The 18,553-nt window shown below is 43.0% G+C and overlaps 1 protein-coding gene across 2 annotated transcripts in view; it reads right to left on the bottom strand.

Annotated features, from left to right (window-relative positions):
- LOC143341451 (lachesin) overlaps positions 1-7,595 on the bottom strand; it is a 58,989-nt gene extending 51,394 nt beyond the window's left edge. For both annotated transcript variants that reach the window (XM_076764454.1, XM_076764456.1), the window contains exons 1-2: positions 7,399-7,595; positions 261-385 (exon numbers count right to left, since the gene is read on the bottom strand). In XM_076764454.1, the coding sequence (XP_076620569.1) occupies positions 261-384 (124 nt within the window). In that variant the 5' untranslated portion in view covers position 385; positions 7,399-7,595. The remainder of the gene's footprint in view (positions 1-260; positions 386-7,398) is intronic.
- Positions 7,596-18,553: the final 10,958 nt, after the last annotated feature.

The raw sequence follows: 18,553 nt of genomic DNA, 5'->3' as shown, positions 1-18,553 counted from the left end.
ATTGTGATACGCAAAGCAAACGACAAACAAATAGCTTTTTGGTATTAATTTAGCGGAAGAGCGGGACGCGTGCGGAATACAACGATACGAAGCGTACGCGAATCGTGTGGGAACAATTAGCTCGCGCGCGCTCTCGCTCGACTCGCGATTAACGCGTACGCGTTTGGCAAAGATAACAATGCGTTTCCGGGATCCGGAGAAGTCGCGTGTGTGCGTTTGCATAAATATATATATATGCATATATAAATATAGATATGTACCTGGCAGCGTGGGATTCGTCGCAGAGGCGTCCTGGCGCGTGGCGTCGCTGATAATTGCAGCCCTGCCGAGATTGGTACAGTCTTCGAGAAGTACGCAGTACAGTAATAGCCGTGCCACCCTCATTCTGAAAGTGGAAGGAAAAGAAACCTGAACAATAATAATGACTCCCTCTTTCTCTCTTTCCCCCCCTCGTCCACCCTTTTTCTCTTCTAGTTTCCACCTATACACCCACCTCCCCCCTATCCCCGAGCTTCTTTTTCTGGTTGTTTCTTTCCAACCGTACCCCCTTCCACGACATCCCGAAACCACTCGTTCGTTTTTTATCATTTCCTTTATCCTCTTCTTTTCTCAATCGATACGTTTGTCAAGCGACGTACAACCGGCTGTTCCAAGTTCGCGCAATTTCGCGTAATGTACGTGGCACTGCACCGGAGATCGGTTACACGGTATCGGGTCTTTGCTCGTACATTCCCGCACGCCTGTTCCACCGACCAAGGAAACGCAGGACAATTATCCTTTACGCCGTCTCGTAAATAACTATTCCCGGGCCATTTAGGAGCCTGTGATTTCCGCCGGCGCGAACGGAATTTAACAGCCCCCGCGTACGCTGCCCCGGATCGCCATTTTTTAGGATAGAAAAATGCGTTCGACGCCAGAAATCGCGTCGATTTTTACGAAGTTACCTAAGAATATCACAGTGGAATAATATTGTAATTTTTCCATTGCTTTAAACGACTCTGTAGGTGAAAATAAGAAGCAAATTCCTATCCTCCGAATGATCGAGGTAAAAATATCGAACGAAACAAATTAAAATTGAGTTTACGTTGATTCCAAGTTGCACAAACGACGGGGAATCTAATGACACAGAGCGAAAGAAATTTACGCGCTTCGTATTCGAAAAAATGTTCCCTTGGGAAGAAATTAATGATCCTTGGCGCTTCCAGGAGGAACCAAAGAAGCGTCGGGGAACTATGTTCTCCATGAAATGAAACAACTTCTGCCGCGAACATTCTTTTCCATCTTTAAAAATAAACGAGTTGCCCAGGTGACCCGTCTTAAATGCCCCACCCTCTGTGTGTATATAGATATACATGTACACACGTATAACGCGGAGCAACTGCTCCTTCTTATTTACGACAGGACTAAATGAAAAGTCGCTCTTTCTTTGTCCCGTGTACTCCGGCGCTCGCTATCCTCCCCGGAAGCGTCTTCCTTCTTTTCCTGCTGGACGCCCGCACATACACACACACACGCACACACGCACGCTCGATCCTTTTTCCTCCGTTCCGCGGCGTTGTCAGATTAGAAGCTCTTTGTCTTATCTCGTCGACGCGTGATCGATGATTTCGCTGAAGGAGGACCGAGCGAACGAGATCCCTCGGAGAAATCTCCCCCGATTTCGATGGACGGCCGCGGAAAGAAAAATCCAGACCCTGAACATCGCGTCCCGGGGAAGATCCTTGAAAAATTCCCGCACCCTCGTCGAAACGCGATGGCCGGACTTATCGCGAGACACCCCATCGCGGTGGTTCTTAATCTGCGGTCCCAAAATGGCCCTTGCTACCCCATAAACTCGCACGTAGAAATTTTAAAGATATATTTTCCTCAACTTACACGTTCGAGGAAATTATAAGCTTTCTTACGCGAACTAAAACGGAGATGATGTCGCGTTGCTTTTGATCGGTAGTGTACTTAAGGAGCTTATTATGTCTCGAAAAGGGCCAGTAACTAATACGACGGAAACGTCGAAAACGATTAAAATTCGCATTTAATAATGAATCCTCTTACTGTCGAAGGAATAGTTCTTCATTTGGTGAAGTGTCCTTATTCGGGCTATTTCTAATTATACACGGTAGAACACTTTTTCAGAAATAATTCGCGTGATCCGTAAATGTAGATGGATATGTTATTTATCTCCCGAATATTCGATATTTTTTAATTTGTTTAATATGCCCAGTAGGAAGTGTTTTCATCGTTTCTGTTTGCCTATTTATCCGATCGTTTGTTTTGCCCGTAACTCGAAAACTGCATAACATGTTTCGATAAAATTTCGTACGCGTTTATACTGCTTTCCATTTTAAAGAATAATCGAATAAAATTACCAATGCAGAGCACACCTAATTCCAACGAATTTTTAATCACCATTCGCGCGAGAAACGACAAAAAAGCTTGGTCGGTCGAGAAATAGTACCCTCATGAATGTATAAAGAAAATATGAACGCGTTCGGAATCGTTTCGAAGCTTATGCCACGGGGATCGAATTTTCAACAATCGACGTGTAGCTCTTTGCAAAAGTGCTCGAACGCTCGCTGCTAAAATTAAAAATGAGCAAAATAAATTTTTTAAATTGCTGAAACGTGGAATTAAATAGAAACTTTAAAAGAGGCGTTCGTCCAGAATTCTGTGATAGGATTTTACAAAACAATGTCGACGGTGGAATCTCGAGGAAGGAATCTTTTCACTGTCCGTTTCGAGGGACCCGTTATGGGTTAGATTAGCCGGAGAAGAAAGTCCCGACAGAGCCTCGAATCGCGATAACGAAGTCCCGATTTTTTGTCATAAAGCGAGGCATTACTCCGATCCGTCGAGTTTCAGCTAGCAGTTGTGTTAATTTACGCTTCTCGGAGCTTCTAATTTCGAACTTTCGATCCCGGTTAGTCACTTCGCGCTCGTTTTACGAGGTGAAACGACGGCGAGGAAATCCGATTTTCGTCCCTATTGAAAGCTCCTTCGGGCAGATTGGTAGTAGAAGGATCCGGGTGTGGGGGATTATCACTTTTCGAAGAGAAATTCCATTTCCGACCCTCTTCCGTGTGTTTACCGCGATGAACTGTTTGCCCGCAAACATTGTCTCTTCGGGAAAAGAATCGCGCAAACGTTATGACCGATTTAAAAGCCTCGTCGACGAAGCAGTCGGAAGTACCTTTGCAACCGACGGAGAACCTCCAGCGCCAGAGAATACGAAAAAAAGAAGGAAACTTAATGGCTCGCTCGGCATTGTACTGGAAATGAGTTGATCTCGATTCAACAGGGGCCAAGTCCGACTTCCGTGGAGAACGTCTTTCCTCGATGATTTACTAATCCCAAAAAAAGAGAGAGAAAAATGGAATTCCTCGTTTTGTCCTCGTTACGCTGAAACGGCGGGAAGCGCGGCTTAAATTCCAGGAAACTAAGGAATTTTAACGACTGATACCGTTTCCGGAGGGGCCATCGGATAATCAAGGAAAATGCAAACTCGTAATTTTTCCGCGCTCCCTCGAGATCAGGCGGCCAGTCATTAATTACGAGTATTAGACAGACGATCGATCGAAGGTTGATCGTTTCATTGCTCTTTCCCGAATTCGAATTTCTTGTTTCAACAATAACAACTATTTTATCGATATTCCCACCGTCCATAATATTTCTTTCGTAGTCGCGAACTTCGCTCCATTAATGACGATTAAATGTACGGTAAAAGCATTGTTTGGTATTTTTATTAAATTGTACACTTAAAATTTATTGACGTTGACAGCACTGTAATGGTTATTTTATAATGACGCAGTAAACCCGCGAATAACGCGTACGCGGGACGAAAGTGAAAAGTTCAGAAATTAACATAGACAGCGATTCCGGTGATGGGATTTTCGAAAAGTTATAAATACATTAGTTTTAACTTAATGCATAAATGTTGTTAAACCTGTTATTATGTTTTCCGTTACACTGTAAAGCACTTGCACATCGATACCCCGTAATTGGAACGCGTATAATCGAATGCTCGGACATTGGAGAATCGTTCGTTAAGCATTCAATTATAAAACAAACTAATATTATTACAGAAAATGTAAATGACACTGCTTATACGTCATGAAATGCTCCATAATCTCGTGTTATAATTTAAACAAAACGTAACGTCCCATCACTACGGGAAATTTTTTCGAATAAAAGTTCGTTCTAAATTTCCAGAGAATTAATACGAGTACAAAGGTGTGGATAATTTCATCAAAAAGAAGTGGGTGGAGATAAGAAACTCCTGGAAGAATATCCATTACCATATCATTTAACTTTTCCCTCCACTTTTTTTTTTTTTCTATCTCCCACCAAATTTTAGATACAACCCGTATGCTCGACCCCCGGTGCAGTAGATTTCGCGCATAAATTAATTAAAACTTCTCCTTTTTAACATATAATAACGTCGAATAACTCCGGACGAGCACGCTATCTGTGATTTATGGGACTTGAAGTTGGGCGATGTCGTATGGAATCGTCGGGACAGAAAGGGTTAATCACTGGCTCGAATTACAGGGGCTCCGATTTTCGCATAATCGTGGATCTTGGCAGTCCCGGGCGCGTAACTTTCCGTTCGGTTCCATGATTATCGGGAACTCTACACCGCGAATTTCCTCTTTCCCGCGAGAGATCCCCGGTTCCTCGAACATCGCGAATATTTAATTTCCCTCTACGCCTTTGTTCCATCTCCGCGTTTTCAAAGAGGATCTCCGTCGCGCGTCGACGGTGTTTCAGCGCGCAGGCGATTACACGTTTCCAGGGAAGATTTATAGGAGCGATCGTTCCTCTATCCGGGCCGTTTAGTCTCTACCTCTTTCATAATCCGAAGAATAATTTTGGAACACTCTACCGCGAAGAAGCGTGTATCATTTGCATACGCGCTGCTATGCAAATACATGGGGCTATTCTCCGGGGAAACAGATTAATTATCTACGATGCTCGCTCGAAAGCTACTGTCCGTTTTTGCGAAACAACTCCGCCGACCTGAGCGCGACGATTACAAACGTTACGCTGGAGAAATACGACTGTCCGATTAACCCTTTAGGTACCCATTGTCCTACTTACGGAGCATTCGAAGAAACACTTTTTACCGACGTTTGAATTAACGGGGATTTAATATGATTCCTAAAGTGGGATTAAAACTGGCACGAAACGAGCCGTAATTTTTTTATAACCTTCCGACTAATATATCGCGAATAAAAAGTTATATTACGCTCGGCTATAATTCACCTGGCATTGAAATTTATTTGAGTTTTCCGGAGATTTTTCAAGTTTGAAATTAAGACTCGCGCCAAGTACGGCGCGATCTTTTGATAACGTTTCGAGCAATGTATTGCAAAAATGATATTACGTTCGGGTATAATTCACCTGGTATTGAAATTTATTTGAGTTTTCCGGAGATCTCTTAAGTTTGAAATTAAGAGAGACCAGAGATTATATCGGGCAAGAATTTACTTGATTTTGACATGATAAAATAAAGTAATAACGAAAGTGTAAACTCGAAAATTTGGACAGTGTATCGAAAGTGTTTCTTTTTATTTCCACTAAATTATGTCATAAGTGCTTTTTGCTGTGAAGGCAAGTGTAAGTAGGATATCGTATATTTTATACGTGAGTTGGCGCCCCCGACACCCCCATCCCCTTTCTGGCAGAAATTTTGCGACGTCATGTAGCAGATATTTTATGTTGGTCTACTTTAGGTGGACGTTCTGATCGCGATCCCTTGTGTTCACACCACTCGGTAGGAAAGGGACAGACACAGCTAAATTTCATTCATAATTGTTTAGTACTTACCCCCTTTTAATAGAGGTACGATGACAAATAGCCTACCTTGTTCCCTGATACATACGAAATAGAATAGACAGACACGAACACGGACAAAAGTACTAAAAATATTACAGTTACTGTCAAAGTTGCAATTTTATTCGTTTTGATAAACATAAATTGTTCATGTAATTAAAAGGACTCGAAACGTTCATGAATTCACTCGCTATGGAGATACAGGACACGAGTACCGATCAGATTGTTACGTTTTTTCGATTAAACGTGCAACAATATTTATCCATTTAAAAAATGATGAACGCATCGGGGGATCGGAGAGAGGCGAAAATTTATTCCAGCAAAATAAGCGAGAGTGGTTGATGGATTTGATTAAACGTGAATGAACCTTCTGTACGCACGGAGGGTGGTTTTTATGAAGCTGGTATAGCAAATTAGGAATACACGTCATAAATAGAGCGATAGATACGTTAAAAGTTCCATATTATTCAAATAAAAATAAAATCGACAGGTTAGAAATTTAGTTACAAGGCATCTTGCGAGTCCAGCGGCTGTAACAATTATGTATTCCATCGGAACGAACGTCGCTGGACGGGGGAACTCGGATAGAAGACGAATGGGTCTTTATTTCGAGATTATTACTGTCGGGCTTAACGCGCGCGTCGGTCGAAACGATCAATCTTGTTCGTGCAGGAACGTAAAATATAAGGTAAACATTTAAACGAGGCTCCGGTACCACCCCCTTATCCCGTTCTCCCGTAATTTCCCCGGCAGGAGTATCCCATGGTCGACGCGGAAAGAAGGACAAATGTTACGTAACGTCGCGGATATTAAAATTCGCACACATCCTCTATCGTCGCGCGACGAATCCCCCGGTCGACGGGGATGGATTTATCAAAGTCAGCGGCAAAGTCGTTAGCCATGGCGAGCATCTACGGTCACCGGTGCGGCAAAAACGCGTCATATACGAATATCATCCGTCTCCGATATTCCGGCCGGGTGTCCCTTTTTGCGCGGATCCATAAAGAATCGTCCGTTCGTCCTTGGATCGCTCGTGGAACGCATCCTGTTCCGCTTCCGGCGCGCGGGGGATGCTCGCGGAATTTTCTCGACGCCGAAAGGCCACCGGCAGTATTTTCTTGGCGGGATATCCGAAAATTGAATTCGTCCTAACGCGGGGATTATCGTCGAGTTCGATTTTCAAATTGTTATCATAAAATCGATCGACGTACGCGCGGTACCGGGTGCCTGGGAACCCCATTCCCGTCTACCTACGACCCTTATAATTCACTTGGAATTCGGCAGGGAATTCCCGTTGGAAAATATCACACGCTGATATATCGTCCCGGTGGAAAATCACCGATGGTAATAGTACGTGCGAGCGACCGTGACGCGTTTGGTCCTGGCGAAATCCTTTGGGGAACTATCGAGTCGGATCTCGCGGCACGGCGATCCATCGATCGACCACGCACAACGGTTCCTGCTGTTTCACGGTCGCTTCGATCGTCCGTGAAAATCCGATCCAGCTCGCCTCCGTGTGCACGCGTACGTGTTATCAATCCCCGTCCCGAATTTCTCACCGTGTGTAATTACCTCGCGAGGAAAGTGTAGCATTATATCCGCGAATGAACACGATCCCTCATACGTGTTGAGCGTTTCAAGTGTTTTTCTTGGTTCGCGAAAACGGCACACTATAACGTACGGATCCGGTGGTCCAAGACCCGGTTCCAACGAACGACGCGCGCTACGCTTCCGGCACCGGACGCATCCCCGGGCGTCGAGACGCGTGTACTGACGGCGTCGAGCTAGCCGTCGAGCGGAGTCGAGTGTCGGAATGCTCCGTGACGGGACGCTCGCCTCGCATGGCGCAGGTCCAGGACCTCCGGTCCCTTCTTCTTTCCTCTTTCCACCCCCTTTATCTTTCTTGCGCCGGTTCTCCTTCGTTTTCTCCGACGCGTCGTTGGATATGATATTCAATTTATTATGGAGCTTTGATGGCACGCGGATCGTCGCCAGTAACGGGCTGAGGGAGAAGAGGTGCACGAACACGCGGAAACGATGGGCTCACGGGAAAATAAACGCCGGATAGCGCGAGTTTCGATGGAAATCTCTGGTGACCGAGAGGACGCGTCCTACCCAGACTCTGGTTACTCCCTTGCTCGATGAAAAATCCTCTCGATGCCCAAATCTGCGAGTCTCGAAACGAATCTAGGACTTTGGAACACGATCACGCAAGAATTATCGCGTTTTCGATAGCAATTCGTGTACAATTCGAAGCAGCCTACTGAATGGTAGGGAAGAAGAACTAAATCGCTCGACCCCGTCACTACCACGTCAAAATTGTCCATCTACTTAGCTATTTTTTACTGGTTTTGTCACCTACTGGTCTATAGTGGAACCTTTGTGACCTCTTGTTGCAAAGTCGCTTTAGATTACAGTAGCTCTTGCAGCTGTTTTACCTGAGGCTACTTAACCCAACTCGACCGTACATTTAGTTCCCACTTCATGCTTCAACAGACGGCGATGAAATTTTTTTCTTTTGAAACGTCTAAAGTGGTTCGAGCATTAATTTGCATCGAAATAAATATCTCGTGGAAAATCCTCCATGTTGAACGACCTGAATTAACATTTTGGTCCTCTTTAAAACTTATTCTGATCCAGAAACGAGGGGTTCCGAAAATTGGTGATTATTAATTTTATAGGAAGCTTCCATGGCGACCTTGACGTTGTCGAGAACACTCCACCGAGGAACCCCTAATAGACTGTAGCCGTCGTTTAATATTGTTTACTTCGTTTTAAACTAAATTATCGTATCATAATTAAAGAGCAAGTTAGGTTAAATTGCTCCGGGATCGGTGCCCGTGTATCCCGTAAATGTTTAATTTTAATTGTGCAACCGAATAAATTGTGTCGGTTATATATTCGTTCGGTGTTCATAATAAATTCACAATTGTTCTCGTTCGAGCGGATAGAAATTAGCTGTAATTTCGAAAAACTTATTAACACGATCTGCATAATCACCGTTCAAATATAAACTCGGTCAGATAGTGCGGGTAATGGTTTTCACGTGTACCGAAACGAGGTATTCCATTTCGTGTGTCACGCCACAATCGCTCAATGTTTTGAGTGTGGACTCCATCGGGATTCGTAGAGTTTTGAGAATGGTTTACCGTTTCATGGAAATAATTCCCTTACCGTAATATACGAGGAAAACTTTTCGTTTTCTTTTTACGACGCACGGGTCCAAGATACGACACACATAGTATTTTTAACGATTAATTCACCTTTTATCGATACCGTGAAACGAAGTTAGCTCGATGTTTATCGCGTTATTGTTGCGTTACAAAAACAAAGTAGAAAATTGGTAAGAATATTGGTAAAAAGAAAACTCCAGGGCGAGTTCATTTTTATACTATTATTTCGTTTTTCGTTCTTCTTTTACTTCCGTAGTATATGAACATCATTACTGGACTCGGTCGTATTTATTTTCATCTCTGGACAAAGAAACCATTGTATTAAGACTTTATACGTGCTCGCTAAAATTTCTGTCTTACGTTAACAATGCCCTACTTCGCCTTTGTAACATTGATCTTAATATAATTCCTATAATGTTGTGTCGGATATAATTAGAAAAATGATACGATACAAGTAGATTATTTCTATTATATTTTCGAGTAAACGAAGGGTTCTTTGACTACCAACAAAGACAGGCTATCGATGACGTCTAGAGAGTAGGATTGGAACGTTCTGGCCTCTGAAAAGATGGAGGAAGAAACGAGGGAATATTACGAAATAATAACTCCGAAACTCGTCGTAGCGTTCGACAGATGTAAAACTAGCGGCAAAAGTGGGGTACATATTTTAGCGCCGGCGACAGTACGGTTCCTGAAAAATCTCGAGGTGTTAATAATAAATAGATTATCCCTTCGTCGCTGGCGGAAGCATATTAACGCGGAGAAAAAGCAGAAACGTCAATTTCGAGAATTCGAATTGGATGCGGCGGTGGTTCATCGGGGTGGAAAACTTGCTACCACCCTAATGGGTACAAATGTAATTACCGATAGAATCCCTGTAATCGTTACGGGCAGAGATGTTAAACAGATGTTTCGAGCGTAGTCGTCAGACGATGGAACAAACCAACGAGCTTTGTGAAATTCCGAACGATTAGTCTATTGATAAAATAAATCCTGTGCGACGCGACACAACCGTGACCAACATTAGTTATGTAAAAGATGCTTGCATAGTTAACAAATTGTCATGATCGAACAGAGTTTTCAAAGCATTTTATTTACAATTTACAAAAGTATCGATGATCTTCCGTCGTACAACTTTCCTCTCGTCTTCCATTCTAATAGATACACTTAGGTGTTGTCTCGTGACTCGCCCTTTACAGGCTGTAATTGAAAGGTACGGTCAAACTTTCAGGAAACATTCCTTATACCTAGAGGGTGGAAAATACACGAACAGAGGTCTCGAAACGTTCCCTCCTGAAAACGTTTACGAATTATCAGCAATTACGAACAGTTCTGCAAACTATTTCTTTCAAAGTCGCGGAACTTTAATTTCGTAAATTAATAAATAAACTGTTTACCGAGACGCGAAATAATGAAATTCAGATTCGGGTCAAGTTGGTGAACGATTAAGCGCTGTTATTAATAGCTAAACTTTCAAATTATCTTGGTTATAAAAACCCGGGGAAACAATCGGCTGTTTTTTGAGCCGTAGGTGCGATAAGAAATGTTGGAAATGTCAGCACGGATACTACGTAAATAGATTATCAGAAAAAGAGGTCTAACGAGGAAACGAAGCGTTACCGGATTTGTGTTCGCATAACGTGTTCTCATCCTCCGAGGTGTAAGGAATGTTTCCTCGAAGTTTAACCGTACTTTACAGATGCGATCTATATGCAGTGTTCGGCAATTAAAAAATTTCAAATCATTCTGGAAAAATTATTTTTGACTGTAGGGGTTAATTACAATCATTTTTGGTGAATATACATACCCCGAAAACCTACGTATTTTTTGAGAAAAAAATTCGAGTGGGTGGATTTGTCGACAAAATTAAAAAATTTCAAATCGTTCTGGAAAAATTATTTATGACTGCAGGGGTTAATTACAATTATTTTTGGTGAATACACATACTCTTGAAATCCTATGTACTTTTGAGAAAAAAATTCGAGTGGGTGGATTTGTCGACAAAATTAAAAAATTTCAAATCGTTCTGGAAAAATTATTTTTGACTGCGGGGGTTAATTACAATTATTTTTGGTGAATACACATACCCTCGAAATTCTACGTACTTTCGAGAAAAAAATTCGAGTGGGTGGATTTGTCGACAAAATTAAAAAATTTCAAATCGTTCTGGAAAAATTATTTTTGACTGCGGGGGTTAATTACAATTATTTTTGGTGAATACACATACCCTCGAAATTCTACGTACTTTCGAGAAAAAAATTCGAGTGGGTGGATTTGTCGACAAAATTAAAAAATTTCAAATCGTTCTGGAAAAATTATTTTTGACTGCGGGGGTTAATTACAATTATTTTTGGTGAATACACATACCCACGAAATCCTACGTATTTTCGAGAAAAAAATTCGAGTGGGTGGATTTGTCGACAAAATTAAAAAATTTCAAATCGTTCTGGAAAAATTATTTTTGACTGCGGGGGTTAATTACAATTATTTTTGGTGAATACACATACCCACGAAATCCTATGTATTTTCGAGAAAAAAATTCTTTATCGAAAATATACTGAGTGGTTAGAAATGTTTCCCCGAACTGTCATGCGTGTGTTTAAAAAATCATAACTTCTGGACGGATTGGAGGATTTTAATGATTCAAAATGCAAACAGTGCGTACTAATGGAGCTTCGATTCGACAGAAATAAATTCGATGCAAATTGTCGATGACAAAACGGGTTCGACGACTCTGCTCGATAGGGAACCAACCTGTTTCGATCCGATCTATGGGGATATGACGTTCGAATGGACCTGGAGGATGAAATGCACGATCGAGGCACGAGTCTGCGTTCGTCCATAGGTCGAAACCACTTTCAGCGAGATCGGTACGATCTTGATTAGGAGACGAGCGACAGAATTTTCAAGCGAGAATTTTTACAGTCTGCTGGGCACCTGTAGGTACCGTTACACTCTACCCGAATGGCGTTTACCTTTCGTATCCGTCGATGGTATGGAATAACATTTGTTTTCTATATGCGGAGTTAATGACGAGCAAATATTGATGGAAAAATAATCGGTCCCAAGCGTTTTTACCATTTTGTTTGTAACGAATACTGTCGAACATCCTCGATGCTCGACGCGGAAAAGCGTTCGGTCATATTTGCGAATCAACGAATGTTCCATACAAAAGCAAATACTCGAGTGCTATGGGAGAACGCGCGAAAATAGACGGCTTTTGCAGTCGCTGTCGAACAAATTTTCGAATTCAACTTCGAATCATCCAAGTTCCATCGACAATTCCGTGTTAAAAATTATTAGTGACGGATTAACCGAAGATTTTACTGACCATCCTCGACGATGCATTTGATATTTCTCGATCGTTGTCGGACACTTTGAATGATATGAAATATTGGGTCGAGTTTTAAGTAATTATTTTGTCCCAGGACCGAAAACAGTAGACACGAAGTTAGAGCAGTTCAAAGATCGACGTTTTTACGGTGCGAGATTAGCGGAAATATTTTTCTGAAGAATTTACGGAGGATGATCAGTAAATGGCGACCGTGAGGCGAGCAAAAAGGCGAGCCAGCGGTTGAATGGCGTCGCGAGAGTCGCCGGGATTCGATTCCCGCGGCCCTTTAGGACCCTTTATATTCCGCGCGGCCACTTTTCGAGCGTTTTACGGAAAACGAGGCACGAAAGAGCGCTTGTAAAACGTAAGTCGAAAATTTATGAGGGACGAACACTCCTTGGAAGTGGTCTACCTTCTGGCGGCTCCTCAATTATGACAGTGAGAAAAAGTATATACATTAAGGGGATTGCTAGGAGCGGCTGAAACAAGCGCATGCAAAGCGCGGTGCAAAATTGCTGCTTAAGCTGCACCGGGCTAAGATAAATGAAAAAGGTTTAGAAGGCGCCTCGAGAGCGTAAAAAGCCGGGGTTTGACGTCGGCATAGCCGTGAAAAATTCCTGCCCCCGTCAAGGCTACGGACGAAACGTCCGCGACGCTCGGATTACGCGACGACGCGACGCGCACAGAAATTCCGACAGACCGGCCTGGAAATGTCCATTAAACGTTCCGGGCGTTTCGATATTAATTTTTCCTATATACCGTGAAGTTAATTTATCGGTTATGCGCCGACTTTTGGCGAATATACCGCCGCGGGCTGATGCCGTCGCTGTATGATTTAACGGCGTAAACGCGCGTAACAGTCGATACGAAGAGCGCCAGCGAACTTTTTCATCGATGGTTTCGCGCAACGTTTAACTTTCAGCGTTTATCGAAGGAACCTATTATATTTCGAGGCACGAATTGCTCTCGCGAGATTTGATTATCTCCGCTAAGGGATATTCGGTCCGACCAATATCAACCCAAAATACCCGTCCTCCCGAAACACGTTTCGACCAAGACGGCCACGAATACCGGAAGCTTTGATTCCATTTTTCCCCATCGACGTTGCGAACCTGGCGGAGTTTCGCGCAACCGGGCGTCCCGATACAGCCAGAAAATTAAATTCGCGCCGCTAAAATACCGTGTTGTAACGCGGCAAAAAAAAAAAAAAAAACACGGCACAAAAGGCAATCGATGAACCTATTTTTTGGTCGGGCAATTCGAGCGGTCGCCGCGCTCGACGAATTTCAAATAACTATACACGCAATCCGTTTGCGATACACTGTACTCGGTTATCCCCCGAAAAGGAAAAAAACGCGATAGGAATCAACAGGGTTCAAGCGCGTGGGTAAAATGGGATTCGGCCAATTAAATAATTCACGGTTCCCGCTCTAGCTACAATTAGCGAAATGACACGCGTACCATTGGCGATCGCGCCGGGATATACGGATTTCGGAGATGTGACCAGTCGTTTTGGATTTCGGCTAAATCGAATTATGCGTCGGCGCAATGCATCAGGGAGAATTTACGTGTCACGACGCCATTCGTTTTAGGCGAAAGCCCTCTGCGGCGTTAACGAATCGTCGATGGTAATGTTTGCAAAAAGATTACATTCCGTTACGATCGTTTGAGGCGCATCATTAGCCGAGTTTATTTCGCTAACTCCAATATGTTACGTCCCGTCGACCAAATAATCTCGTCACTCGTTTCGCGCTTTCGATCCCTGCCCTCCAATCTCCATTTCGTTGAAACTTTACACGATTGAATCCTTACCTAAAATTATCAGAACAATTTTCGATGTATTATACAGCGCAAAAAAAAAAATATCCTGACCCAGGGGGAACATATTCTCAAGGTTTTCGAATTCCCCAGTCTCATTATATCTCTTCAGCGTCGGTCCAACGATTCGGAAAACGGGCTCGTTCGAAAAGCTTTCGCGCTTAGTGTCGTAATCATCGATAGTACATCGGAAGTTGCATTATACTCGAGTTGGAATTATATTGGACCACCGGCAGCCGCGGAACTTGGGAAATAATGGTCGATAGAAATGTTCGAACGGTGATAAAGTAATATAGTATATACTGCAAAGTATAGCTAGTTAAAACTTAGTCACAGAAACTGTTTGCGGTGTAATCGATACGTACCGTTTTACGTTACGGTAGCCATCTGCGAACTTTAGTGCCACTTCATCGTTCGCTTCAAAGAAGCTAATAACGTCTCGATAAAGGTACGAAACTCTCTCTTTTTCGTTCACCTTCTTCCTCCGACTCGCGGGAGTTTTCTTTCGCCGACAAGGAAGCACGTCCTTCGCATTATGCAGTAATGTTCTTCGAGTCGAGTTTCGGTTGGGACCTGCTTGTTGCAACCTGAAAGACAGGTAGATGGAATTTCATCCCTCTCGTTTCTGCTTCTAACGAGACGAGAGACTACGAAGGACCTCGACTTTTAGATTTTAATGATCTTTTCTAGGACGATATTAACTGCGCAAAATAATTCACTCCTCCGACTTGAAAGTATCGAGCTTCAATTAAACGCTATCCCTGTTGTCCCTAATCTCTGGTTTACGTACAATGATCGCAGAGTCTTCCACGAAACGTTCGACGCTGATTTTCCGTCCCGCCAATTTTATCCGCGAGCTTTCGAGCTAACTTCCATCCTACTCGCTCACAGTTATCTGTTTCTACTCCGCTTCACCGTATTTTCAAATTCCGGGCTTCATTTTCTTATCTTTCTTCCCAATATTACGAACTCCCCCTCTTCGGCGAAATTCGCGATCCCCGATCCTTCTTCGTTTTCAAACACCCAGGTTCTTCGATTCGTCTACGCTTCGCCTAACTTTCCCTTCTTGGATCTTCATCCTGCTCGTTCTATTTCCCCGCGTTGCCGTGCTTGTCTTACTTTAATCTGTTTATGTTTGCGTAATAACTTTGGGGTTAGGCTACGGAGGCAGCCTCTGGCTGCGTCTCGCTAAAATTCAAATTATTTATTATATAATAATATACGCACACTGCGCCTGTGTACCCAGTGAAGACGTTTGTTAAAAAGGTGCATGTTAGCGAAGAGACGCTCGATACAGTTGAAAATCTATTTTTATCGTTGGATATTTTAGCAAAGTAAATAAGTAACACGCTTCGGGGTAAAAATAGGAGTTTGCACGAGCGAGATTAGAATCTGGACGAAGGAATCGGTGGACAGTGACGCTATAACTTGGTTGGTAAGACGTTACTGGCACATATCGTGCGAGTGGAACTTCCTAAATACCGATTTCAGTTCTCTTCTATTTTTTTTTACACGTGTATGGTTATCTGCGGCTAATATTGTACAGGAGGTTTCCGCAGATATAGACCTTCCGTCCCATAACACTGTCATTAAATCTGGGTTCTGACACTCCCCTTGTGAGACACCGTCGGTTGCGTGTCGGAGATAACGCCGAGGCTCGTTCGGTCTGAGTAGTTTCAGGTATAGCGGTGGGGATACCAAGCGATGGGCAACATTCTTGCAAAGATAACAATTCCGAGCAACGAATAAAAAGAATAAGCAACCGTTTGCTCGTTGCACAATAATGAATAAACGACGACGATTAGTCGAAATGTTGGTTCCCAATTCGAGACCTGTTGGCATTTACTTTATCAGCTACGGCTGCTCTGCTTCTCGAATCGGTGATCTCACGGTATGACTGATCGGTTAGGTTAAGATGATGGAAAACACGGCACAGAGACGAGAGGAGGCTTGCCATGCAACTCGAAGCGTGTCAAGCAACCGTATCCAATCGGTTGCATGCGATGGGGAACATCCATAAGGAAGGAAAGCGGGTGTCGCATAAGTTGAGACGCGAAATGGATCTACTGATAATCCTAATCGCAGAGAATGGTCGATCCACGGACAACCATGGCCAAAGCTTCGATGCACGCGAAGCCAAACGCAGAGAATGGTTCGACGACTTGGTCGCCTCAAAGGACGAAGCCGTACGTCCATCGAAAGATAAAAATATATGGCGGATCCTTCGAATCCCGATACTTTAATTAAATCGGTTGCAAGATATTTTCTTTAGATACCGTAATAATGTCCTTGTATACTTGACGCGTTTCTCTTTCGAGAAGAATTGACCAGCACGACCGCGAAAACCGCAGGAAACAGCTGGCGGTTATTAATATTTATGAAGACTAATATCCCATTGCACGGGCGAGGAGACTGTAGCGCGTCGTCCCGAAATTTCAAGACGTCGCGACGCCTCCCTCTGTCTGAATAAGCAAAGGTTATCGCGCAAAGTGCAGGTGACCCGAGCCCTCGCGCGACGCGTCCTTTGACACCGGGGAGGATCGTTCATCCATTTCTTCGGTGTATCTCGGCTGGAAAATTCGTTTATTGTACGAGCAACGCACTAAATGCCTTTGAAACTTCGCACCCTCGCCATCGAGCTAGTTGCGCATGTACGAACACTATTATCCACCCCCGTGTGCTCGCCAATCCTGAAAGGCATAAGCGCTACGATATGTCTCAGTCGTTTTCGGCGAACTACCTGTTGGAATTTTGGTTAATTACTCAGAAAACCGAGAATACCGAAACGCGGAATCCGAGATTTAATTATAGACTGGCGTCAAAGATATTAACTAATAAACTAATCAAAATTTATCCTACTAATATTTTAATATGTCCAAGCGCCGTGCAAGTTTCCTCGTTTTCATAATCATTTCTGATATAATTATATATTTCGTGGGTAATTCAAAATGCATCGCTCAGTACGTTACTAAAGAGATCTCATTATAGAACAATGTTTATTCTTCCGTACTCGTACGTACCACTAACAAATAGCGTTTTTCTGTTTCCCATTTGGTATGATTAAACTTATGGGCGGTAGTAGATGTACTTCTGCTCGTACACAGGTTCGTCGTTAGAGGTATCAGGGCCCCAGCGTAATTTCTAGTTTAGGTGCTCCTTTCTAATGTTACAAGTAAATGAAACTTGAACGATGCGATGGAATCATAAGAGATTAATCTATAGTAATTGTATATTTAAATCGGATCATTAGATCGATGATATGATTCTTGGTTCACCCAAAACATTGTATCGTTTGCAGAATTTTATGTCGTTAAGTTACTGTGGGATAGTTTCTGTTCATTAGTTTTTAAAAATTGTCCTTTGTTCTTTTTGCTGATGCACCCCTGTCAGGGGGTGCCCCGCCACGGTGCATCGTTTACTTCCACGCAATGACAGCCCTGCTCGGACGAGCGAAATGTTCACGTATATTTCATAAAATACGTGACTGCGCGTATTTTCGCCGGCTTATCTTTGCCACCACACGTGTTACACTGTCCACTGTGTGTACGAGAGGTCGTTCGTGCGCGTGTACAGTGTATATAGGGTGTTTGTTAAATGGTGCGTTTCCAGGGGGTTCCTAACTCGCGACTGTTCATACTTTTCTTAAGGGACTGGGTTACGAAGACCGAAAAGAGCTCGTGAATCATTCGTGAAACACATGTACTACAAAATCAAATTTTCATTGAATATTTTAACACTATGTTGATTTAACGTAACGCAATCTTGTTTCGATCAAACAGTAGTCAGGTTATCTCTGTAACAGCTTGACTGAAGTTGAAAAATGAAACTAGAAATTGGTCGCTATGGTGTAACACGAATTTTTTAAGCATAGACATTCCAAGTTTTGTTAAATTTCGCATTTTCGCTGCAAAAATGAGAGTCTTTGTGCTCGGAAAGCTTTCCTCTCAAAATGGCTCGTGATGTGGTAAGCCAGTGCACCTCAAACTCCATTTTTTCATGGTTAACTTCGATAAAGGATAATTTTTAGCCAGTAGCAGAATGAAATCACATTTGCTTTATTGTTCTTCTTTTTTCTTCAAAGAACTTAGACCCAATAACTCGTTCGCCAAACCTAGTTTGAGAATCCCTGGCATAGACAATGCAGTTTTACATATTCGGTCGAAAAATAAAGTTTCTCCTCGTTGACGAATGATCGTCGACAGAGCGACGTGCTGAACGAACGAACACGTTTCTCGAAAAAAATTCATACCTCCGTCATTTTTTCGAATTTTCCCACGAGACCAAGCGAAAAATACTCCTCGAGTCTTCTACCTTACGATTGATTTTCTATTTTGAATCGGGGAATTTTCAATCCGTTCCCCCCAGACTTCTTTGGCCGTGAAAATAAATCGTGACGGCGCGA

The sequence above is a fragment of the Colletes latitarsis genome, chromosome 4, assembly GCF_051014445.1.
Source record: "Colletes latitarsis isolate SP2378_abdomen chromosome 4, iyColLati1, whole genome shotgun sequence".
Classification (NCBI taxonomy): Eukaryota; Metazoa; Arthropoda; class Insecta; order Hymenoptera; family Colletidae; genus Colletes; species Colletes latitarsis.
This window is presented reverse-complemented; position numbering and strand designations above follow the sequence as displayed.